General features: G+C 42.7%; 1 protein-coding gene across 8 annotated transcripts in view; it reads right to left on the bottom strand.

The window, feature by feature from the left end:
* Positions 1–405: 405 nt before the first annotated feature.
* TJP2 (tight junction protein 2) overlaps positions 406–24,763 on the bottom strand; it is a 130,221-nt gene continuing 105,863 nt past the window's right edge. For 3 of the 8 annotated variants that reach the window (XM_030877045.3, XM_030877043.3, XM_060300866.2), the window contains 13 exons: positions 24,171–24,321; positions 20,323–20,431; positions 18,859–19,069; positions 17,813–18,000; positions 17,085–17,180; positions 16,264–16,343; positions 15,639–15,849; positions 8,486–8,586; positions 7,054–7,266; positions 5,778–5,888; positions 4,252–4,581; positions 2,376–2,461; positions 406–1,338 (listed from right to left, as the gene is read on the bottom strand). In XM_030877045.3, the coding sequence (XP_030732905.1) occupies positions 1,173–1,338; positions 2,376–2,461; positions 4,252–4,581; positions 5,778–5,888; positions 7,054–7,266; positions 8,486–8,586; positions 15,639–15,849; positions 16,264–16,343; positions 17,085–17,180; positions 17,813–18,000; positions 18,859–19,069; positions 20,323–20,431; positions 24,171–24,321 (2,053 nt within the window). In that variant the 3' untranslated portion in view covers positions 406–1,172. Of the gene's footprint in view, positions 1,339–2,375; positions 2,462–4,251; positions 5,889–7,053; positions 7,267–8,485; positions 8,587–15,638; positions 15,850–16,263; positions 16,344–17,084; positions 17,181–17,812; positions 18,001–18,858; positions 19,070–20,322; positions 20,432–24,170; positions 24,322–24,763 lie in introns of those variants that run through there. The other 5 variants (XM_030877044.3, XM_060300867.2, XM_060300869.2 and 2 more) reach the window with 3 other exon arrangements.

Here is a 24,763-nt window from a genome sequence, read left to right on the forward strand (position 1 = left end):
AAAAAGAAGCAAAAAATAGGAAATAATCGAAACGGCCAACACTAGTAGAACTATCTACTTATGCAGCAGCGGTCACGGCATGTATTATTATTCTGCAGTTATTAACAATGATGTTGCGCAAGTTTTACCTACCTGAAACGTTCAAACAGAAAAAGCAGGAAAGAGAACTGCACAGTGTACACCCAGCTATTACACACACGGACATCCACAAATATATAATTGGAGGAAATGCACCAAAATTGTCTGAGGGATGGGGCTATAAGTAATTTTTATTTTCTTTTTCATATGTCTCTATTTTCCGATGTTCAGCGATGAGCATGTCCTCACTTTTATGATCAGTAATTGAAATAAAAGCTGCCCTAAAAAGTAGGAAGTAGTGTAGAAATCCACCACAAAGCACCTTGATTACAATGTCCTCCTTTTTATTAAATTATAAAACTGACTGCAGTCAATACACACAATTTTGGGAATGTGTTTTTCTCAAGTATCTGCTTTTGTGGAACACATGGTTTTAAACAGACAGACAAAAATATTTCTATACCAACTTCTTGGACTTCAAGCTATTTAGCACTACCAAGTATAGCTATTATATATACAGTCAGAATTTATGGAAAATATTACAAAGACAAATGTCTTGAAAAGATGACACGGTACAGAGAAAACCATAGCTCTTAGACTGGTATAAAAATTTAATCAAAATGTTTTAGTCCATTATGGCTTTGCATAAAGCTTCAAAAGAAGAAAATTTAAGACACTTCTCATCAAAGGCACTTACATAGTTGTAATAAACTACTTCTTTGAATTCAATTTGAGTCACATAGTATTTTTATTTAGTTTTTTCACATTCTGTCTTTCATTGAAACGGTCCTGGAAAGCAGCTATTAATGAGGAAAAATAGTTATCATTTCTTAATATATATGTTAAAAATACGCAAACAGAATTAATACAGATTTTGGTCCACTGAAGCAGGTAACAGTATCAGACGGTAGTGTTTCTCTTAATTCTGAGCCAAAAGCCATAAGCTCCCCAGACTCAGTCTCCTGGGCTCCCCAGGAAGTGCCCCTACATCTCCACAGTGCATCAAAACTGCAAAGAACCATCCTCCCACGGCTGGTGGGAATGCTGCTCTGAGTGGGCGGCAGCGGGGCACCCAAGAGTCAATCCTCGGGCATCTATAATTCCGTGTCCCGGTATCGGGAAGGCTGGCCGTAATAATTGCGTTTGGAGTGTTCCGACAGCTGCTGCCGGTATTCTTCCTCCTCGGCGTCACTGCCATAACCTCCTCTGGGATCCTGATAAAGTCTGGCAGGGCCTTTCTGCGGCTCGGGGGGCCTGGAACTAACAAAGTGAGAGGGTTACATGAAGCCGAAATCTCGGGCCTCCCCGCCCGTGATGCATGCAGTGGTCAACTGCCCAGGACGGCTGGCTCACCTGAGTCACACTCTGCTGACAAGCCAGGGCACTCCTGGCCCGGCTCCAGGTTCCCAGAGTGGTAGGAGTGAGGACGGGAATAACAAGGCCAATGCCCACTTGAGCAGCGAGTGGGGAAGCTGGTCACGTGCTCCCCCTGACCTAAGAACTCTCCAGCCGGATGTGGGTGCCTTCTTAAGCTCACTGGCTAAAAGCTCACAAGCAGAGCAAGTTCTTTGCCAGTTTCAGTCAATTATACCAAATCCCCTCTGTTTCCAGGGGCCACTTGGTAGGCTGTGCCACAGTTCAACTGGCAAAGAAGAAATCTGCCTCTAGTTTTCTGTTGCGCGTTAAAACTAGACTCCAGTTTCCAGTCAGAATGGCTGCAAGAAAATGTGATTGTTTTCTTTTGTTTCCTATTCTCAGAAGCAGGAAATGATCCAGCGTAAAACCTCAACAGGAAGACACTGTGATAATTACTAGCGCTTATGTAGCACTTTCAACATAAAGCATCTTACCAACACCGGTCGATTGATGTCACCTTCCCTTCAGACCACAGCTCAGAACAAGTGGCCTGACTTTGCTAGGTGACGCAAAGGAATTAATGAGCTTGGCTAAGAGCTCGAAAATATTAGCAATGAAACAATTGGCATCTAAGCCCCAGGAATTTTGCTCATGTGCTATCTGAACATAATTTAACACATCTGTGCTCCAATGGGTCTAATGGCACTGACTTGGAATGTCAATGATTACACCGTGTCAGTTTTAGCACACGATCAACACTATCATAAAATTTTGACTCTATGATCTTTACAATTAATTTGACTGAATAAGCAAACAGTTGACCAGGAAAAAAAACAAACCTTCTTGTTACTTTGAAATGTAGGTGAAAAAAATTCTTTCTTAGGCATCCAAGTCCTAGACAAGCCCCTTTTTTAGACCTATACCTTCCAAGCAGCTCTTACCTTGCGTACTGGGGTGGGCCGGGCTCCGGCTTGGGTGTTTTGATTGGAACTGCATAGATATCAGGATGCTTCTGAGCAATTTCAATCTGTGGTGATCAAGAAAAAAAAGAGGGAAGGGATGAATGACTAGACAGTCAGCTTGCTCATTCCCTGCTGGTTCCATTTTCCAATCCCATTTCAAGGAGAAGAGGAAAAAGAGAAGCAAATCTCTAGCTTCTAGGGTTGTATGTGATGCCTAGTGGTATACGTCAAATAGGAAAAATGTTTAAAACTAATGAAATTCTGCCGCATGCTACAATATGGTTGAACCTTCAGGACACTATGCTATGGGAAATAGGCCAGTCACAAAAAGACAAATACTGTATGATTCCACTTATATGAGGCTCCTAAGCTGTGAAATTCATGGAGACAGACAGTAGAATGCTGGTTAAGGGACTGGGGAAGGAGGTGGTGGGGGTCATTAATATTGACATATACAGAGCTTCAGCTGAGGAGGATGACAAAATTCTGGAGACGACTGGTGGAGGTAGTTCACAGCAATGTGAATACACTGAATGCCCCTGAACACTTGCAAACGGTTAAAATGGTAAGTTTTATGTATACTTTACCACCAAAAAAAAAAGAAAGAAAAGAAAAAAGAGGTCTCTTGCCTTCTGAGATGGCCCACACTCTGTGGAGTGTGTTTCTCCCAGGGCCACTCTTGCCTGTTGAGACGAAGTGTCCTGTCTATGGAATGTGTACCTCTAAATAAATCCACTTTGTATCTATCACTTTATCTCTCACTGAATTCTTCCTGAGATGAGACACAAAGAACCCGAGCTTCGCTCGGTGCTTTGTGACCACCTCGAGGGGTGGGATAGGGAGCGTGGGAGGGAGATGCAAGAGGGAGGAGATACGGGGATGTATGTATATGTATAGCTGATTCACTTTGTCATAAAGCAGAAACTAACACACCACTGGAAAGCAATTATACTCCAATAAAGATGTTAAAAAAAAAAATGAGCTTCAGTAAGTCTTGACACCAGGCCCCCAGCCAGGTGGAGGATGGAACGATGACGTTGACCCTCCTGACTTCAATCAGCTAAAGCTTGGACTCTGTCAAGCTCTGCCCCAATTCTATGCTGAATTCTCTACTCAAGCCCCCTGATGAATATGCACGTACCCTTAGTTTAAAACCTCCCCAGTTTTGCAGTTCGGGAGACGTTACTTTGGGAAAAGATCCCCAGTGTTCTCCTTACTTACGGTGAGTAATAAATCCTTCCTTCTCCTGCCCCCGCCACCAAAAAAACAAAAAAGAAAATCAGAAAAAGGCTCAGAAGCACTGCCATTGTTGTGACAAACGTAAATGAAAAAAAACTCCCATAACCACTGGGCAGAATATGCTTAAATTCTTCTCTGGCTTCTGAAAGGCTTTTGTGCACATGGCACAAAAATTCAAACAGTATCAAAAAGGACAATCTACGGGCCTTTCAATTTTAGCACCCAAGGTGTGCAGAGTTTCTATGGCAAATCTGGGAGCAAATTAAAACTCAGTTATCAACTGTTTTAACAAAAAACAATTTCAAAGAGGCCATTAATTCTCTCTTGTCACACTTCCCCATTCTAGAACCTGATAAAAAGTTCTGAAGTATGAAGGGCAGAATCCTATTCACCTACAATGTTAGGTTTTCTTGACTGGAAGAAAAAAGGATGCGCTGATAGCTGGCCACCTGGAAATGACACACATACAGGATGTGCCTTTGTATCATGCGTGTGAACATCCTTTCATGTTTGTCGCAGGGGCAAAAGGACTGCAAATCATTATACTGCAATGAAACTTCTTTAAAATTCTTACTGATGACACGCTAAGATGACCTAGTGGTTGAAAAAGAATTACCCTTGCATTCTGCGCTTCTTGGAGCTCTTGCATTCTCTGTAATCTCGCCTTGTGATCCATCTTCTCAAATATTTTTACTTTGCCCAGGACAGACTTGGGGGCGCTGTCCTGCTCCTCACTGCTTTCTCCCACCTCCTCACTCTCTGGGGGAGGGACGGGAGTGGACGGCTTCAGTATAGGCCGTCCAAAGGCGGGTTTTGCTGCAATAGGAGGTGGACATCCTTTGGTAGATGTCCCGGGAATTTCATTACCGGCAACAGCTGAGGGGTTTGACTTGTATTCATAGGATCTAGAGAAGTCAAAGGATTCTTCTTTGTTTTGGGTTTTGGCCTGCAGAGAGCAATGACATAGTTTTAACCGTGAGCTTTCGGTTTATTTTCAAATCTCTATTAGTGATTTAATACACTCCATTTCCTGATCAGTTTCCAAAGGTGGTCAACAAATTCCATTCCGACAAGGAATCAAATACGGCAAGGCACACGGCCACTGATCTGGCATCCGGAGCCCTACCTCACTCCCTACAGAAGAGAATTAAGTGCTCAGGAAAGCAAGAGGGTGCTGGGACGTGCTAGGAGGCCCGCAAGTGCTAGAGGTGGATCAGACCTCACTTTGTACTAGAGGAGATCAGAATTTTGGAGAAGATCTCAGAACAAGTCAGGCTTCAGGATGGAATAGTGGCTCCCGAGTTCACACCACGCGGAGGGTGCGTGCCCGGCCCGGAGGTCCAGCCAGAGGTGCAGGAGACTGGGGTGGGGAGTAGAGAGGGAGCATATCACGCTGATGGCCACTTTTTCTTCATACTTCCAACCTAGGCCTGCTTGTCAATTTTCACTGTTCTATTTTAGGAGGTCACCAATTACTTCTGAAAGCCCAATCAATTATTACTTTCTTCTTATCTAAAGTATTGAGTTAGAGAGAGAAATTTTATTGGGTTATAAGGAAAAGCCTAGAGTCATAGCTTTGATTCAGAGAGGGGTAAACCATCGTATGACATACGCCCATGTGTCCTCGCACCGATTCTGTTCTGGACAATGGTTTATTTAAAAAATAAATTAAATGGTCCTCCTAATGAGATGCATTGTCAACAATGGTGGTGATTGTTTTCTTTAGCACGTCACCAGGAAGGATTTTTCAGGTGCATCTAAATCAGATCATGGGCAGAAAAATTTAATTGGACAGAAGAAGAAAAACAGATTCTAAGACAGGTGATTCTGGGCATGCAGTATTTATCAAACATTTATTCTTTCTACATAAATAAACAAATAAGCCAAAACAAAAGGAAACAAACACTAATAGTCCTAAAATTATATGTTCTTCTAAAACTGCCTTTCCATTCTACTATTTCACCTTTTCCTAATTTTTGGTTTCACCCAAAAGGCCAAAAGATAGGCTCTAATAGAGAACCTGGTAAGTCAAAAACATAATCCAATACCATATTATTGTGCGTGCTCCTCCCTGGCTATGCGAGGAGCTCCAGGGGCATACGCTTCCTTCTCCTTCCCATCCTGGGCTTCCCAGCCACGTACCTGGGGCGGCTCTGGCTTGAACGCCGGGGGCGGGCTATTGTCCCTAAGTTGATCTCTGCTAGCAGCCCTCCTCATCTGAGCTCCTGGCTCTGGGCTAGGTTTCCTTATGCTCTACAAGACATAAAGGTTCATTCATAACAAGAACATCCCAGCAGAAAGAAGAGAGCACTGGTCTGCTTTGCTGGAGTTCTTCAAACTTGTGGGAATTCAGACGTTAAGGTTCGTAACTTGCATAAGTTGAGCTACTGACCCAGTGCTTCTTTACTAAAAAGGCAGGTACCAGGCATATTCTCCCATTAGCAAGTGCTTAAGATACATTTTTCCAAAACTAGCTGCATCTCTCCCTTTAAAGTACGAAAACAAAAGGTCTTCCTAAAGTCTAAAATCTCTTTTGTCACTAACAGCTGTTAACATTTTAAAGCATTAGCTCAGCTGTATCTGCAGACATTCATGAGTTAATTTATTCTTTACCACTTGTCCAGCAGTATATACTAATTTGTCATGGTGAGTTGCTCCTCCTTTCAACTTGTATTTTTGGTACTTATACTTCGTAAATAAAACCATTCATTGAAGTGAGCTAAACTGCTAAAGAGAAGTCCACAGTAATAATTATCCAAATATATGAAGCGTCTTGTCTACAAAGGCAATGATCCCAATGTTCTCTGAGGTGTAACTAATAATCGCTCTGATCCTTAGTGCTGGCAATGTGATTCCTAGGATCACAGAAGCTGTCTATTCGCTGGTCAGTGGATGCATAGTACATGAGATCAGACATATCATTAATCAGCGAACTCAATTAAAAAATTGAAATACAAGAGAGAAGGAAACTGATGGGGAAACAGGAGTTTTTGCAAGATTAGAAAGGTTAAAGGTAGGGTGGAGAAGAAAAAGCACGGATACCTAAGAGTACAGAGAGAGACCTAATCAAAGGTTACAAGTAAATATAACAATACTGTATTTAAAAATAATGTCCCATTTGTAATTTGGACAGCTGGCCCGATATCATGACGTCATGCCCGACAGCATCTGTGTGACGAATGCTGATCACTCAACCTCTCCCGGCGCTTAGTTCCTGTCCCACTCCCCCATGGACCACATCCACAATCATACAGGCACTGGCTTGGAATGAGAGGCTCCCTAGACATCATCCACTCCAACCCTTAGGAATACTTGCCACAGCACCCTGAATAAACAGCTGGCCGGAGGAATTCAAGTGAAACGCCAGAACCTCCTTTTCCTGCCCAGGGCCGGGCAGCCCATGGCCTCCTCGCCTCACCTCCTCGTGCTGCACCGGCTCCGAGGAGCGGGTGATGGAAGACACCAGCGGCTCCTCAGCTGGCTCATCCAGCTCATTGTCAGTGTAGGCACCTCCTTCGCCGTCGGTGTCTTCAAAGTCACTGATGAGGCGGCTGTCGCAACTCAGATAGTCCGCGCCCATGGCGGTTAAGTAGGACATGCGGTCTTCGGGGTCATCATCCATCCCTTCCATCTAGAGGAATTTGTTTTGGAGGGTCAGTGGGATCTGACATGGCTCCTGGGAGTGAGGACTCAAGAAAATTCCCAAGGGCACAGCCAAGTGACGGAAACCTTGACTTGTTCTAGAAAGGGAAGTCACCTTTATCCTCCTGGAATCACTTGGCTTTAAATTACTGTGTTAATTTTTGTGCAGAGACTCAGACTAGGAACCCTCCGCCCTATCTCTCCTTGCCACCATCCGTCCTATATACCACTACTGAGCCAGGCTTCCTCAGACTGTTGCACTTTCTTCCAGAATTTGGCTCTCCTCCAGCTGTCTCTGTTGTATTTGTCTCCTACCAATAGTACACGCTGCCTTGAGCTGCACACCTCGCCGCTCATCCATGAGATTCTCAAATCCTTGAGGGCAGAAGCTATGTCCCGTTCGACGTGTTCTCACCACAGAGGCTAGCACAAAGCCATAGTGGGTATAAGCACTCAGTAGATGCTACTAGATACTCTGACTAAACACGCAGTTCCCAAAGGGCAAGACTAGGCTCAACCATCTAATCGGTAATGGAGGCACTTCTGCAACAAACATCGTACCTCTAACGTCTCACACACTACCTCAATTCAGCGGGACCACAGAATACCAGCACCAAAGGCTCCTAGAACCACAGGGAATTCTATAGTTTCTTTGTTTCCTCCCTGAAGTAGGGCTGCGTGTAAACTGCCTCCACAGATGAGACGCGAGCCAAGGTTAGGCGCCTATACAAGGACCCAGTGCTCTCCCATCACCTACTCAAATCCCTAGGACACATTCTCTGCCAGACTTCTTTCTAAGCCAATGATTCAAACTCCATTAGCTTTTCTTCTTTCTATTAATTGTTAACCGTGTTCTCCACATAGCTCAACCTCACCTCTCTACTCTGTTTCCCAAGTCCTTCATAATAAGCTGTGGAGCTCAACACAAGGTCTTGTAAGCTCTGATTAGTGTGCTTGGAACAAAACACTAGTTACTACGTTAAAAGCAAAAGGGAAGTGAATGTAGGGCTGCATATATCCCATTCTGCTTTTCTTGTAAACGTCCCTTCATTTTATTACTTTTTCAGAGAATTTATAAATTTTCGAACTACTGATGCACATGTTGGGATCACTTGAAATGGGCATGGTTTTACTACATTCACTACCCTCTGGAGAAAAAACTCAGAACGCGGACTCTCACCTCATAGCAGAGTATCTGTGCCACATACCTTTCCTTCGGAGACCCAAACTGCTTCTCCTTGCTGATGCTGAATCGTGTCCTTCAGGCTGCCAAACCAGCTATCGTTGGCTGAATTTAGGTTGATTGTAGCTATAGAAATGCAAACCAAAAGGTGTGCCTCAATTTCCAGAGAAATTTTTATCAGAAATCCCACTGGACATAATTTATCCTAACTTTCATATTTAAGTTAAAATTCTGGCTGATGAAAGAGAAAGTGTTTACAAATATGTGAACAGTAAATCCCTTTAGTCGAATGTAATTAAAACCATTACTATCTTGGGGCTTCCCTGGTGGCGCAGTGGTTAAGAATCGTCCTGCCAATGCAGGGGGACACGGGTTTGAGCCCTGGTCCAGGAAGATACCACATGCTGCGGAGCAGCTAAGCCCTTGCGCCACAACTACTGAGCCTGCGCTCTAGAGCCTGCGAGTCACGTCCACGTGCCACAGCTGCTGAGCCCGCGCACCTAGAGCCCATGCTCTGCAACAAGAGAAGCTACCGCAATGAGAAGCCCGCGCACCGCAACGAAGAGTATCCCCCGCGCACCACAACTAGAGAAAGCCTGTGCACAGCAATGAAGACACAACACAGCCAAAAATAAAAATAAATAAACAAATTTATATTAAAAAAAAACCTATTACCGACTGGCCGTTGGAGTTTACATTACAGGTGGATGTTATAAAGCTAAAAATGGATTAATTTCTTTAAAGAATGTCTATTTTTCAGAAAAGCTACCTTAAAAAAATCTGTTGTTTTCATTTTGACCTCGCCATACGGCTTGTGGGATCTCAGTTCCCCAACCAGGGACTGAAGCCAGGCCACGGCAGTGAAAGCGCCAAATACTAACCACTAGACTACCAGGAAACTCCCAAATGTGTTTTTTTTTTTTTTTTCCCAAATGTGTTTTTAAACAGTGTGTTTTCAGGGGCAAAATTAACACATCTGAACCAAATATAAATATGCTGTGTTTTAAAGAGCAATACGTAGACAGGAACATTATAAGTGAGAAAAACATATACCAAGGTACATGTTATCTCCAATAAAAACCTAAAGATAACATTTAAATGAATATCATTTTGATAGGATTAAACATTTTAGAATATAGACATAGATTAACCAAACTGTACAGGTGTGTATTTACAGAACATACATTTTCTATTCAGAACAAAGTATGTCTTATGTAACGGCACTTACTATGATTGACCAAGTAGTTTTCCAAATACCTTACATGGATTAGCTCATTTCATGCTTTAACAAACCTCACAAGGTGGGTATTGCTATTATCCCTGTTTTACAGGTGAGAAACTGAAGCACGGTAGTGAAAGTAACTAGCCCAAGGCCTTGCACCAAGCCAGTGGAAAAGCCTCGATACAAACTCAGAAGTTTGCTTTTAGAGTCTATGGTCTTGGCCACGGCATGACAAACATGAATTTAGAGCACCGGTATAAAATACCAACCAAGTAAAACACATGTGATTGTTCTTCAGCAATATGTATTCATGGACCTAATGGGGATAAACCAGATAATCAAAATTGGGCCTAGGGCTGCCCTGGTGGCGCAGTGGTTGAGAGTCCGCCTGCCGATGCAGGGGACACGGGTTCGTGCCCCTGTCTGGGAAGATCCCACATGCCGCGGAGCGGCTGGGCCCATGAGCCATGGCCGCTGACCCTGCACGTCCGGAGCCTGTGCTCCGCAACGGGAGAGGCCACAGCAGTGAGAGGCCCGCGTACCGCAAAAAAAAAAAAAAAAAAAATTGGGCCTAAAATGAACAAACTGAAGGTAAATTAGGATTTTTAAAAACTATATCACACCATGGCCTGTAATTAAGGGGTATTGCATTATGTGGCACCCAAAAGAAAATGGGAACTTGTTGATAAAAGTTGTTTGGCAGCCTGTCCCACCTATCCTGAAGTCTGCATAATTCTTGGTAAAGAGCCACAAAGAACCAGTAAGCAAATTTCGTAAGCAATTATGCTTCAGGTTTTCTTCCTAGTAATGTATAGCATTCTTTCATTTAAAGAGTCCTAATGCTGACCTTGGAAAATCCTGAATGAGCGTACAGTTTCCTTGGTTATTAATTATTTACAGCATTAGAATAAACCGATACCTTGGACAACTCAAGGAAAATTAACCTTGATTCCTTGGACTTCTGTATCCTTATCATGGTATTTTAAAAAGATTATTGTCCTCTTGGTAACAGAAGTGAGATCAGGCATATAGAAAAAATGGGTGATTTGCACTAAGTGAGAACATTCAGCTGCCTTTTAAAGCTTTATGTTGGAGCTGTCTGAGATGAGTACAGTTTGTATTTATCATGAGGAAAACCTAAAGTTAAAAGGGGCATTTGTGGGGCTTCCCTGGTTGCGCAGTGGTTGAGAGTCCGCCTGCTGATGCAGGGGACGCGGGTCGTGCCCCGGTCCAGGAAGATCCCACATGCCGTGGAGAGGCTGGGCCCGTGAGCCATGGCCGCTGAGCCTGCGCGTCCGGAGCCTGTGCTCCGCAACGGGAGAGGCCACAACAGTGAGAGGCCCGCGTACCGCTAAAAAAAAGGGGCATTTGTGAAATGCAGAAAATATGTTCATGCCCCCTGATAAAGTGAAAAAAGTCAGAAACCTCTTATTGAACCCACATTGAGTCAAGTATATGAAAAAAAAAAGAGCTTTACAGTAACTAATTTCCTAAGCCCCATAAAAATGTAATTTCCGACTAAGTTGGTAACATCCAACTCATGCACCTGACCTCTCTTTAACAGGTGGGTGCACAGCTATGATGCTTCCCTTCACTTGAAATCAAGTTCCTTTGGTTTACCATTGGCTTCTGCTCCTTAACTTTTTCAGATTCTTTGACTACAAGAAATACTGGTTAATTCCTGTTGTTCCCAACCTCTGGACTAGACCCATGTTCCCTTGGATAGAACGCCAGAAAGTGAAATATTGAAAGGAGCTTCACTCAGCCTCCCTCGCGGGTGGGAGTCCTGGGATTCTAGGGGCATCCCTTCCCAGCCCCCGCACAAGTGCGCTCGGTGCTTCTTCTCCTTCTCTACCCAACGAGGTTGGGGAGCACCGAGAACAACAGCAAAAGGTGACATGTGAGGCTGGAGGGCTGGGGAGAAATCGGGAGTGACTGTAATGGGTGTGAAGTTTCTCTTCTGGGTGATGGAAAAGTTCAAAAATTGATGGTGCTGAGGGCTATACATCTTTGAATATACTAAAAACTACTAAACTGTACAGTTTAAGTGGGCGAATTATAGCGTATATAAATTAAATTTCAGTAAAGCTATTCATGTGGCAGGGACCCTCTCTAAATGGACAAGCATCAACTGAAGTGCCCGGCCAGGGAGTGTGGCAACTTCCATCTGCTTCCTGTGGCCCTCACAAGACCCTACGTGTCCTTGGGAAACCAAGAACTACCTCCTGCGGTTTGGGTACTTTTGACTAGTACATGATTCACTCCTCTCCCCAGGCTTTCTCAAACACTATATTATGGCATAGAAAATTTCTTTTACAATGTGTAACGTTTATAAAGACTTTTTTTTTTTTTTTTTGCGGTACGTGGGACTCTCACTCTTGTGGCCTCTCCCGTTGCGGAGCACAGGCTCCGGATGCGCAGGCTCAGCGGCCATGGCTCATGGGCCCAGCCGCTCCGCGGCATGTGGGATCTTCCCGGACCGGGGCACGAACCCGCGTCCCCTGCATCAGCAGGCAGACTCTCAGCCACTGCGCCACCAGGGAAGCCCTATAAAGATTTTTAAAAAGCGTAAAATAGTATCACTAATAGCATTTGTTTAGCATTTCCAAAATCTCAGGACTGAATTATACAAATTTCACATTAATGAAATCTTAGAAAACTGATAAAAGTGCTATCCTTTGGTACTTTAAAAATCCCACAGTTTCATACAAAGGGTGGCCCTGTGTGGGTCTCTAAGTCCATAATTCCATTTCCGTGGTATTTAAACCATGAACTGAGTGCTTCAGGAATTCCAAGAAAGCATGTAACTTCAACTTCAGGTTTTAAAAAATAATTTTTGCAACATATGCATGCAAATGTATTCTCAAATAAACTTTTTTAAATGAGGGGGGAGGGTTGGGCAGCCTAATATTTTAATTTACATTGACAAGTTAATTTGCTTTGGGGCAAATCTCAGAATGAAGTTTCCCTGGTCATCTCCACTTAATTAAGAAGTATCTTGAGTTTGCAAGAAGAGCCATTTTAATTTTTTTAGTTTTTAGGTAAAAGGCATTTATTATATTGTAAAAATAGTAATGGACATATGTAAAAAAACAAAAGACGAAATAATTTATAAAATAAATTATAACTTTCAAAAATGACCAAGACATAACAATAAGTATAACAGTACAAAAAATGTAAATCAACAAGCACTAGCAATGTTAGCTTTTCCTGTAACCACTCACTATTATTATCATACTAAGCCCTGATTTGTCCTATATCTGAAATACTAACAATTTACCAACACACTAACAGTTTACAAATCTTCAGTTCTTCTACTCAATCACGTTTACTACACAGTAACTTCAAGAAGAGCCATTTTCATACCATCATAATTAAATAATCACCTGCGGGAAACAAGATTTTCTTGTTACTGTGCAACAAGGAAAAAAGAAGGATATTGAGCCTGGTGAGACCACCTGCAACATAAGCCTTGATTTTGAATTACTGTTCATCATAGTAGCTCTATCTTTCCCAATTATTAATTCATTAAAATGACATAAATTTAAAATAATAAAAAAACCTTGGATTTTGGCCATGGTGCACACAATCAAATCACAGCCTGGCCAGGCTGAGTGAGACACGAGGCATAGAAAGCGCTCAGTGGGGCCATTCACACAGCTCTCAAGAGTTAAACTTAGAAGTCTGGAAGATTGCTGCGAAAGGCCATCTCACAGACAACTGGGGCCTTTTGATAAGTTACCTGGCACCCTGCTCCATCCATCCTGATGACCAAATAATTCCATACCGAAGGTTGGCAACCTATGCTGACAGTGGATCACCTCCAAGTTCTAGATGAAATTGGACACTCACAGAGTCACAGCCTCCAACTTTAGTTATCCCCAAACCTTCAACTTCCTGATTAGCTTAGTCGCAATCATATGGACCTCAGTTCAATGGGCAACTTATCTATTAAATGGAGAAACAGCACTATATGACCCCTTTCAGCATTAGGATAATACATCTGTGCTGTAAAGTATATAGAATATTGGACCCACAGTCAGAGACACTACAGTGTTAGTCTGGGCTTAGCCATACACTAATGTGTGACCTTGTGGAAATCACCTGGCCTTTCCTATGGCCTAATAAGACAGTACACATGAAAGTCTGTACCACTGTTAGCCATAGCTATAATAAAAATAGTAATGATGGCGGGCTTCCCTGGTGGCGCAGTGGTTGAGAGTCCACCTGCCGATGCAGGGGACACGGGTTCGTGCCCCGGTCCAGGAAGATCCCACATGCCGCGGAGCAGCTGGGCCCATGAGCCATGGCCGCTGAGCCTGCACGGCTCCGCAACGGGAGAGGCCACGACAGTGAGAGGCCCGCGTACCGCAAAAATAGTAATGATGATAATAATAATTATAGTAGTAGTAGTAAAAACAACAGAGGAAAGATTATATATGAACATACCAAAAGCACAAGCTCTTAAGACGCTACATTCACAAAAACCCAGTTTATGACACACCATTCCCTTCTTTGCATTTGGCTAGATTACCTACCTCTTAGTTAGAGCACGTCACCATAGTGGTAAGGAGTGCATCTCACTCTTTAACAAGAAAAGCCAGTAAGAGTAAAATAGGGTCTAATGTGGACATTCATCAATCATTCACCCCCTCCCCTCCCCTTCCCAGTGTCAGATAAGCTAAAAATGACACAGGTTGGTGATGACTGGCACTGAACTCAAAAGAGCTATCATTATCCTAAGGATATTAATTACATCCACACAGTCTCCTCATGTTGCTCCCACAAAACTACATGACCAAAAACTTCATGCCACCCTGTTAGACCCTTAATTATACCACATTCACAGAACTAGTCATTTTCATAGATAGTGCACGTATTCAGTTACTAAAACAGGTCACATTCTTAAATCATTTTATTTTCATGAATAACAGTAGCAGTAGGCAGCAGGTCTTCATTTCAGGAACTTTAAAAAATATTCTATGGGACTTCCCTGGTGGCAGAGTGGATAAGACTCCGCACTCCCAATGCAGGGGGCCCGGTTTTGATCCCTCGTCAGGGAACTAGATCCCACATGCATGCCACAACTAAGGAGCCCATGTGCCACAACTAAGGAGCCCACCTGCTGCAACCAAAGAGCCCATGTGCCACAACTAAGGAGGCTTGAAGCTGCAACTAAGGAGCCCATGAGCCGCAACTAAGACCCAGTGCAACCAAATAAATAAATATTTTTAACAATTCTATTATGGAAAATTGTAGACATACACAAAAGTGAAGAGAACAGTTTAACAAACTCCCATGTACACGTCACCCAACAACTATCAACTCTTGGCCAGTCTGGCCTATAGTCTCACTTAAGATTATTTAAGCAAATCCCAGACATGATATTAGGTCATCCATAAATATTTTATTTAGCATATATGCGTAAAAAATAAGAACTCTTAAAAAAACCCATAACCACAATATCATTTTCATCTTAAAAATAGGAGTAATAAATCCTTAATATCATCTAATATCCAGAGTGTTCAAGTTTCTATTTCAAGGACATTTTAAAATAATGAAACCAAGTTCTGATCACCTTGTAAGTCAGCACATGCATGGATGGTAAGCAGAGAACCATGACACAATCCATAACAGATATGGGTACTTGGTGCTACACCAGGCTTAATCACTAGCTTCGTAGTCCCACCCCGAAATTTGAGCCTCATCAAAATGACCAGGTATTGTGTATTATGGATCTTTATGATCATTTTCAAATAGTCAAAATTACAAAGCTAAATGTACAAACGCCAGGAGTCTAGTATACTCACTTTATAGGATTAGCGACTTTTCAAGGAGTCATGAATAGAATTTCAGATTACTATTCTCCATTCTGATTATTTTCCTATTCCTTCCATTCTACAACTCTCTATTTCTCACTTTTGAGCAAAGAGACTACATTCTGCATTTCACTTACCTGTGAAAAGATGTGCACAAGTTTTTTTAAGCTTGTTGGCTTGGTCGAATAACTTCCGAGAACTTTTGTTGGATGACGGATTCAACCTCTGTCTCATGGTTTTGACACCTTGTCTAGAGTCTGGGTTGAAAAAAATCACAATCGGGAACCACTGAGTATAATTCAACAGGTCCACGGCTTTAGGAGTCACATCCAGGAGCGCATGCTTTTCCTGTTAGAAATGGGAAAAAGTTACATAAATGGGCATGTGAGTGAATATGTAAAGCCACATAGCATCAACGAGTTTGTATTGATAAGTAAAGGCTGCATCAGATAAAATGTACCAATTTAAATCAAAAAGCAGAAAATGTTACCCTCCACTTTAATATTACCAATCTATGAGAACTTCTGAGAAAATGGATTAACAGGTTATTTGGTATAATGCTTAGAACTCAGAGAGAACCAACATATCAGTGCCACAGAACATCAGCTGGTTTCCACATACTGAAACAGCTTATGTTTATAGTCAGCTTTTATCATTAACAGTTAATAATTATTAAAAATATAGATTCTATTCTTGAAAAGACTGCAGCAATCCATGACCCAATTCTTTCTGACAGCATGGCCTTCTGGTGAATTTCCTCACCTGTTCAATAATTTGCCTCACGGTATTTAACCGCACCACCCCGGAGGATTTCTCAGATCCCGCGTCTCTTGGTTCTGTTTCTGCAAAAGCAAAAAAAGAAAAAGGGCGGGGGAGGGACTGAATAAAATTTTAGAAACCAGTAACAACCAAGTACACCAACCTAGCATCAGCAAGGATGGGACAGCTAACATTCGCTGTCTCCTAATGAGAGGCAATGGGAAGGACCCACACTACCTGTTTAACCAAAATCTAACCAGGGGAAACAGGCCAGGCCAACAGGGAACATCCTATGAGACAAATGGCTTGGACTGTTCAAAATATCACATTACAAACTAATTTAGAAAAAGGAGGAGACCAGAAAGACATAAAAATCAAAAGTACTGCATGCTCCTTGGTTGCGTTCTGAATTTAAAAAAAACAGTAGCAACAAGCTATGAAAGACATAATTGGGATAAATGAAGGAAATTTGAATAAAGGACTATATACTAAATAAAATTATTGTATCAATGTTAAATTTCTTGGCTGTGATAATGGTATTGTGGTTGTATAGGAGGAGAATTAGGAGATTCACAGAGGTAGGAACTGTTATAATGCCTGCAACTTAAACTTTCAAACAGTGCAGCAGAAATTATAAAAATTTGTGTGTGTGTCTGTGTGTATGCATGTGTGTGTCTATGGGGGAAAGAGTGTAGATGGCAAAACGTTACCTGTTGACAGTGACCCCAGATGAAGGGTATGTGGGTGTTAATTATTTTTTCTGTATGTTAGATATCTTTCAAAATAAAAATTGGTGGAGAAAAAAATATCACTGACAGACTTACTAGCAGTTTGGAACAGGTCAGGCAACTCATTTGCCAACTTCTCCAGGGCTATATCTGCTATGGGGCCAAATAAGACCACAGGTCTCTTGAAACCAGCTGAAATGAGATAAGAAAAGCCATGAAATTAGGTATAAAATAAGCTAGAAGGATATATTGTACAACATGAGGAATATAGCCAATATCTTATAGTAACTACAAATGAAGTATAACCTTTAAAAATTATGAATCACCATATGGTACACCTGTAACATATAATATTGTACAGCAACTATACTTCAATTTAAAAAAAAGCCATGAAGATATCTACATGTCCTTAGCTGTTAAGAAGCAAAAGTATTTTATATATTGATAACACAACTAAATGAAAGAAATTGTGTGTTCTCCCACCTCCAATTCAGACTAGCTCTTTTCTGAAAAATAAAAGAGCTCCCTCTTTTATTATAGTTCACTCCTCCCACTATTACTAAAGATAAGCTTTGCTCTACAGAATATATAAAAACTTCTGAATGGTAGTATTAAAAAAAAATAACTGAGATTGTAGAACTACCAGTTGGCACAGCTCACTTTTTTGTAAGTCTTATTTCATGTTTAAACATGATTCCAATCTGTAAGCTGGCTTGGCCTAAGGGATACAGATAAGTTGGATTGTGATCATTAAAGTTAAAAAACAAAGAAAAACAGGCTCTGAGCCCAGTCGGATTATTTCCTGGCCCACTTGGCTTTCACACCTTCTCGAAGCAAAACCCTTTCGTAAGCCGGGAACTTGGTGCTGACTGACACAACGGCCGTCAGGTCTTCCCGACTCTTCCGTAGGTTCTTCTTCACGCCCGACCTCTGGCCGCGCATCCTCCAGAAGTCTGCCCTGTCCCCACTGCTGTCTCTCTGGGCAGTCTGAACGCTGGCCATCTGTTCTGCTCTGAGAGAAGAAACCAGGGGAAGTAAAGGTCTAAAGCCAGGAAATGCGCAAATGTGTGGGTCACTAATCAAATTCAGTCAATGTCACTCATGGACTTAGATTAGAGGTGCAGCCTGACAATGAGCAAGTTGCACGGGGTGAGAAACACAGGGCCTTCCTCTTCTGGACGGAGGCAGAGAAAGGCTAGGTGCACATAAAATCCAGCGGAAATAGCTCAGTAACAAACATGATGACATGGTTTGTTCTGTTTAGGCTGATATAAGACACACCCTGTCTTACTGTACTTCTCTTTATTGTGCTTTGCAGATATTGCGTTTTTTTTTTTTTTACAAATTAAAGATTTGTGGCAACCCTGCGTCGAGCAAGTCTATCTATCGGTACCATTTTCCCAACAGCACTTGCTCGCTTTGTGCCTCTGTGTCATAGTTCGGGAATTCTCTCAAAATTTCAAACCCTCCACCAGCAAAAACACTATGGCTAACTGAAGGTTCAGATGATGGTTAGCACTTTTTGGCAATAAAGAATTTTTAATTAGGGTATGTACATTTTCTTTTTACACATAATGCTATTGCACACTTAATAGACTGCAGTAAAATATAAACATAACTTCTGTATGCACTGGTAAACCAAAAAATTTGTGTGACTTGCTTCACTGCGATATTCGTTTCACTGCGGTGGTCTGCAACCAAACCCGCAGTTATCTCCAAGGTCTCCTCATACACAAGAAATGGATGATGGGAGAGGCTGTGATGACAAATGATGAAGTTATATGGGGCTTCCTTTGGCGGGGGGAGGTGTTGTTTACTTGTGGGAGGAAGGCTTAAAGGGGTTGCGTGGGAGTGTGCAGTCTCAAGATACCTGCTTTTGTTGGGGATTAAGCCTTTCTCCAATTCATTTCCAATCCTCACGGCCAGCCAGTGGCCCAGTTTCCCATCGTACAGCGTATCTACCACACGGAAGACCTCCCCTCTGGTGAAAGCCAGGCTCTGTGGAGTTTCTTTCTCACATTCAAAGTGGCTTCTTATAAAAAACGAATCCCCTCTGCCACAAGCCAGTATGTCTCTATACACTGAAAGACAAAAGCATCATTGCATGTGGTACTCAGCTTGGCCAGAGGTCTTTTCTGGAAGAGTTATCAGCTCTCTGAACTCTGGTCACCCTCTTTACTTTCTTTGCATTTAGCGAACTCAGCACACAGGCCCCACGGGAACCATAGTTCAAACAGGAAGAAGGACAAGTAACTAAGTTCACGAGTTGCTGTGATGGTTAATTTTATGCATCGACTTGACTGGGCCATGGGGTGCCCAGATTCTAGGTGTGTCTATGAGGGTGTTTCTGGATGAGATTAACATTTAACTCGGGCAGACTGAGTAAAGCCAATTGCCCTCCCTGGTTTGGGTGGGCTTCAGCCAGTCCATTGAAGGCTTGAACACAACAAAAAGGTAAACCGTCCCCCGAGTAAGAGAAAAATGAACCCTTCTTCCTTTCAAAGTGGGACGTCAGCTTTTCTCCTGCCTTCAGACTCAAACAGATACACTGGCTCTTCCTGGATCTTGAGCCAGTCCGCCTTTGGACAGCAACTACACCATTGGTTCTCTTGGTTCTCAGGTCTTTGGACTTGGACTGGAACTAAACCATTGGCTCTCTTTGGGTCTCCAGCTCACCAACTCACCCTGAAGATCTTGGAACCTGCCAGCCTCCATAATCATGTAAGCCAATTCCTCACAGTATCAATAAATAGCTCACTTTCTCCCTTTCTCTGTCTGCCTGTTTCTGTCTCTGTCTCTCTCTTTCTATGTATAGAAAGATATACATATATACACACACACACACACATACACATCCTATTGGTTCCATTTCTCTGGAGAACCTTAATACAGTTGCCAATCAACTGTACTAGCTGAAGCAGACAAGAAGATTCTATTAACCCCCATTTTACAGATGAGAACAATAAAGCTTGGAAAGGTGAAGCAACTTGTCAGACTGATACGGGTTAATATGAGAGCTGACCAGCAGGTGTGGCCCTTTCCATCTGTCATGGAAAAACTCAATAATAACTTCAGGCAGTAATTAAGGATGGATCTCTGTCCAGAAAAGCAGTTTTACTCCAAAATCACACAACTAGTGAAATTCTTTCAGTAGGTGCACAGAAAACATGTGTATAGAAAGTTAAATGGTATCCGAATTCTTTCCACATACCTACGACCTAGAGATCAGGTGTCAGGATCCACTTCGATATTTTAATACCCAGATTTTCCTGTTGTGCTCCCAAGCTACCTCCCTCTCCTACCGCCCACTAAACTCATAACCAAACTTGCTCACCATCAGCTCGGCTCTGAGCTAAAATGGTCACCATTTCGCCTTTGGGGATTTCTAACAGGTAGAGAACGGCATCCTCCCGAACGAGCCCTCTGAAATCCTGTGTGTTCACCTGATCGGAGGGGCAAACAGAAAAAACAAAACAAGAAGAAATAAGTTGTTTTCAAAAAGGTGCCACCTGCTTTTGATCTGTTTGTTTTCATCAGGGCCTGCCCACAGCAAACCTCAGATGTAAAGAAGTCCTTCGTGCCCTACCCAGGGACTCCTAGCACCCGGCCTGGGCTGTGGGTACCACCATATCCTCCTGCCTCCCCACACTGCACACCCCTTAGGACTATGCCATTCCACCAAGGACTCATCACTGGATCAGGTTAGAATTTCTTGTAGCTGTGTCTGCTTCCCTCTCTTCTTTGAATCTCCTGTAGAGGTGGCCAGGAAGGTACAAATCCAATTACTGTAATGCAGTAAGGAGTGGTGGGGTCTGTGGTAAATGAGCGTGCTGGCCCAGCTTAAGGCACTAATACTCTTCAAATTGATTCAAATAAAAGCCTGCAAAGAAGGATTCCGACCAAATCCACCTTTCTCTTACAGCTTCTAGCACCTGAAATTGAAGAACATTAGTCTTAGGTGGCAGACCATTAGCCTAATCTATAGGCTTTTAGTTTAAGCTTCTGATACATAATGGGCAAGAAGTTCACATTTATTCCCCACTGAGTAGGGTACACTGTAAATAGCGCTCAGAAGACAAGTTAGAAAGCAGGTAAAACTGAAAAGTGGGACAAAGAAAAAGACATTTTGACATCTTTGTCTTGTACCTTGAAAACCACTTTAAAACAGAATAATTACACATAAGTAAAATGTAAAAATGATTTTAAAGTACCTAATATTTTGATAATGTATTACAGAAGTGAAGATACAGAATTCCTCTGAAATATTTTCTTCAGTCACTGAGGACTTGTAGAATCCTTTAATCAAAGAGTAATGCCTTACTACTGAAAAAAATCATTAATTGAGTCTAATTTAATTAAGGTTGGAATTTACCATTAAGTGAAAATAGGCATGAGATTAAAATTTACTTGGTGCGTTTAAAATAGAGTGATTTACTAAACCAATCACGTCAACTTTTCCATTGAAACAATATTTATAGCACTTAAGACAGCTCATTCCCATCTCTCTGTCCCTGAATTAGGGATATTCACGCTTTGGTAATTAATCCTTTCTTATGCACCATCTGCAGATCTACATCTGTGTCTATATGTGGCCACGTGTATGTTTTTATATGCACTGTACATGCTTGCATTTGTTTATTTAAATAAGATAGGGCCACAGGGCATGGGGGAAGACCTTGAAGGTCCCTCTGTCCTCCTCTATTCAGAGACTGACCTTCTGTCAAGCCAAAAACTATAATGGTCAAAATTAAAGCAACACATGGTAGCTAAAATCCACATGGTTAATAACCAAACTTAGGAGCTTTTTTTTCTCTTTCCCTTCCTCTAATAGTTTCTGAAAGAGAAATGACAATCATACCAGGTAAAAAAATAAGCAAAGAGATAGGTAAGCCAAGCACTAAAGCACGTGCACTCCTGTTAGTTACAAGGCACATAGTTCGCCACAGCACACTCACTTTTTCGTTCCACATGTCAAGCTGTCACCTTTACAAAAGGAAGAGCTGCACTTAAAAAACCCACAGCAGAGTAAAGTGCTTACTGTATGTACATTGTACCCTGATATATTCAATTTGACCATGAAAAGGAGTGCTGAAACAAATTAAAGGAAAAAAGGCCAAGACAGCACTTTGGTTAGGTTGTACAGCCCTCCCCAATAAATATCCTCTTCCATTATCTATTTAGTAGTCTACACGGTCTAGCTGTGTCTGCTGTGAGCCTGAAGAGGATTCTGTGTCAGCTACGCTAAGGCTGTGTCGCAACTTCTCTGCCCCAGTAGGTGAGCTCAATCTTTTTCACCCCTTTGAAGAATTGAGGGCTCCTTTTGTAGTCAACAGAAAATTTCCACACACCCAAGAATGAGGACCATCTACTGCCTGACCTCCAGATGAGACTACTGCAAAAGAAGCTGGTTCCTGGGCTTCCCTGGTGGCGCAGTGGTTGAGAGTCCGCCTGCCAATGCAGGGGACACGGGTTCGTGCCCCGGTCTGGGAAGATCCCACATGCCGCGGAGCAGCTGGGCCCGCGCGTCCGGAGCCTGTGCTCCGCAGTGGGAGAGGCTACAACAGTGAGAGGCTGGAGTACCGCAAAAAAAAAAAAAAAAAAAAGAAGCTGGTTCCCACAGTTTCTTCCTTGTCGCCAAGGTGGTAACAGGAAACAAGACACTTTCTCAAGTAGAAAACATTGTGTATCACGACTTTTACACATGGGAGTGACTCTCATTTTGACGACTTAGAGAGGTCTGTCAAGCCCCTAAGTGAATTTACTATTTTTTTTCATGAAAATTCTAAAAATCCTTTTCCCCACAGGGTACAAAAATATGTCATCCTTGAACCTTTGTGAGCAAAAGTTTCCAAATTCCTACCTGACTTCCTACGGTCCCACATCAGTTAGGAAACACGCTTTTTCTTCTTTGGCATCAGCCCACGAGTAAATTGGTATAAGCTGGCACTCAAACGGGGCTCTTATCGGTAGCACTTGGTAAGTGCTATTTCCTAGGATCATGTGGTACCCTGAGGTTCACTCAGGTACACTTAGTCTTCTAGGATCCTGTCCAGAGCCGAAGAGGGTCTAGAATGTCACTGGAAAGCTTCAGCAAAGCTCAAGGTCAAGGTTTGCTCTTCATCGGCTCCAGAAATGAAATCTGAACTACCACCACGAGGCCAAGGGCCAAGAAGGAAAAGGACCACCTCTTTTTGTGCTCTGCCTGCTTCCTTTGGGAATTCTGCTTTTCTCCCCTCTCCTCTGAGGCTAGACGCTCTTACCAGACCACCTAGTACGCATAAGAAATGCAAGTTTACAGAAGCAGAAATTCTGGTGTAGACAATTCCCCAGCATTCTGTATTTTTATAGTCACAAGGTACTCAGTGTTCCTGAAGTTAATACTGAAGTCAGTGGAAAATACATGATAAAATGTCAGAGATGAGTTGGTTATCCTTTTTTTTAAACCAATAGATTATACAAACATATATATAGTAAATTGAAAAGTACCAATATTTGATTAACCAGGGATTCTCCTTCCTGGACAATTTTAGATGTAAGTAACACACTGAATGGCAGCAACTCGTTAGTTTCCAACAGGATAAAGAACAGACACTGACTTTCCTACTCTGTGCCAAGAACTCTGCTGGGCGCCTTGCGAGTATCATCTGTTCTAATGTTCCCAGGGTGCCTGCGAGGCAGGTATGCTTATCCCCATTGAACAGATACAGAAACCCGAGTCTCACAGCCGAAGCCAAGGCCACAGACTCATATGAAGCTGGGACAGGATTCAAATCAGATGATCTGATGCCAATACCCACCTTTGTTCAGTTCCAGCACACGGCCTGAAGAGTGACAACCAAGCAGGGGCATCAACTAAAACCCAACCATTAGCAGGATCTTTTGAAAGCTCTTCTACCTAGCCCTTTAGCTGAAGTCTCCATTTTTTTGTTAATCAAACTAATAAAAATCTTTGTGAGGGTCTTGAACACTATAAAGTCCCACAGACATAGGGATGAGTTTTGGGTTCCAGGACTAGGAGACAGGACCCATTCGAAGGAAACAGAGACCTGATGCTTGGCAGCAACAAACCTGCAGTTGGTCTATTTTCACAAGCTGGACCACTTTCCTGTCCCTTATGTAAGACCCTCCAGAAAACCCCACTCTTCCCCAGTAACATTTAGAAACAGGGCTGGGATTTCCTACCTTCAGAATCTGGTCCCCTTCTTGAAGACCTTCTTGCTCCGCTGAGGTACCCTCTTGAATGCCGGCCACAAATATCCCGACATCATTGCCACCGGCCAACCGGAGGCCCACACTGTCTCCCTTCTTGAACCTCACCATTTTGGTATTGGGGCTGCAATGGGTTCCGTTTCAGGAAAGAAAGATGGGAGATTTTTTGGGGGGGGGGGTTGGGGGCGGGGTAAAGGAAAACCAACATTAGCAGTGAGCAATTTAATTTATTTCTATCTATAGAGTGATTTACCCTTTTAAAATATCTCTCTCGGGGCTTCCCTGGTAGCGCAGTGGTTGGGGGTCCACCTGCCGACGCAGGGGACACGGGTTCGTGCCCTGGTCCGGAAAGATCCCACATGCCGTGGAGCGGCTGGGCCCGTGAGCCATGGCCGCTGAGCCTGCGTGTCCGGAGCCTGTGCTCCGCAACGGGAGAGGCCACGGCAGTGGGAGGCCCGCGTACCACAAAAAAAAAAAAAAAAAGAAAAAAGCTCTCTCTCATTTTTCTCACATAATCTATAATTTTATCTTCCTTGGGGCTGTGAGATGAATATCAGTAGGCCACT

Source organism: Globicephala melas, chromosome 6 (assembly GCF_963455315.2).
Source record: "Globicephala melas chromosome 6, mGloMel1.2, whole genome shotgun sequence".
Taxonomy (NCBI): Eukaryota; Metazoa; Chordata; class Mammalia; order Artiodactyla; family Delphinidae; genus Globicephala; species Globicephala melas.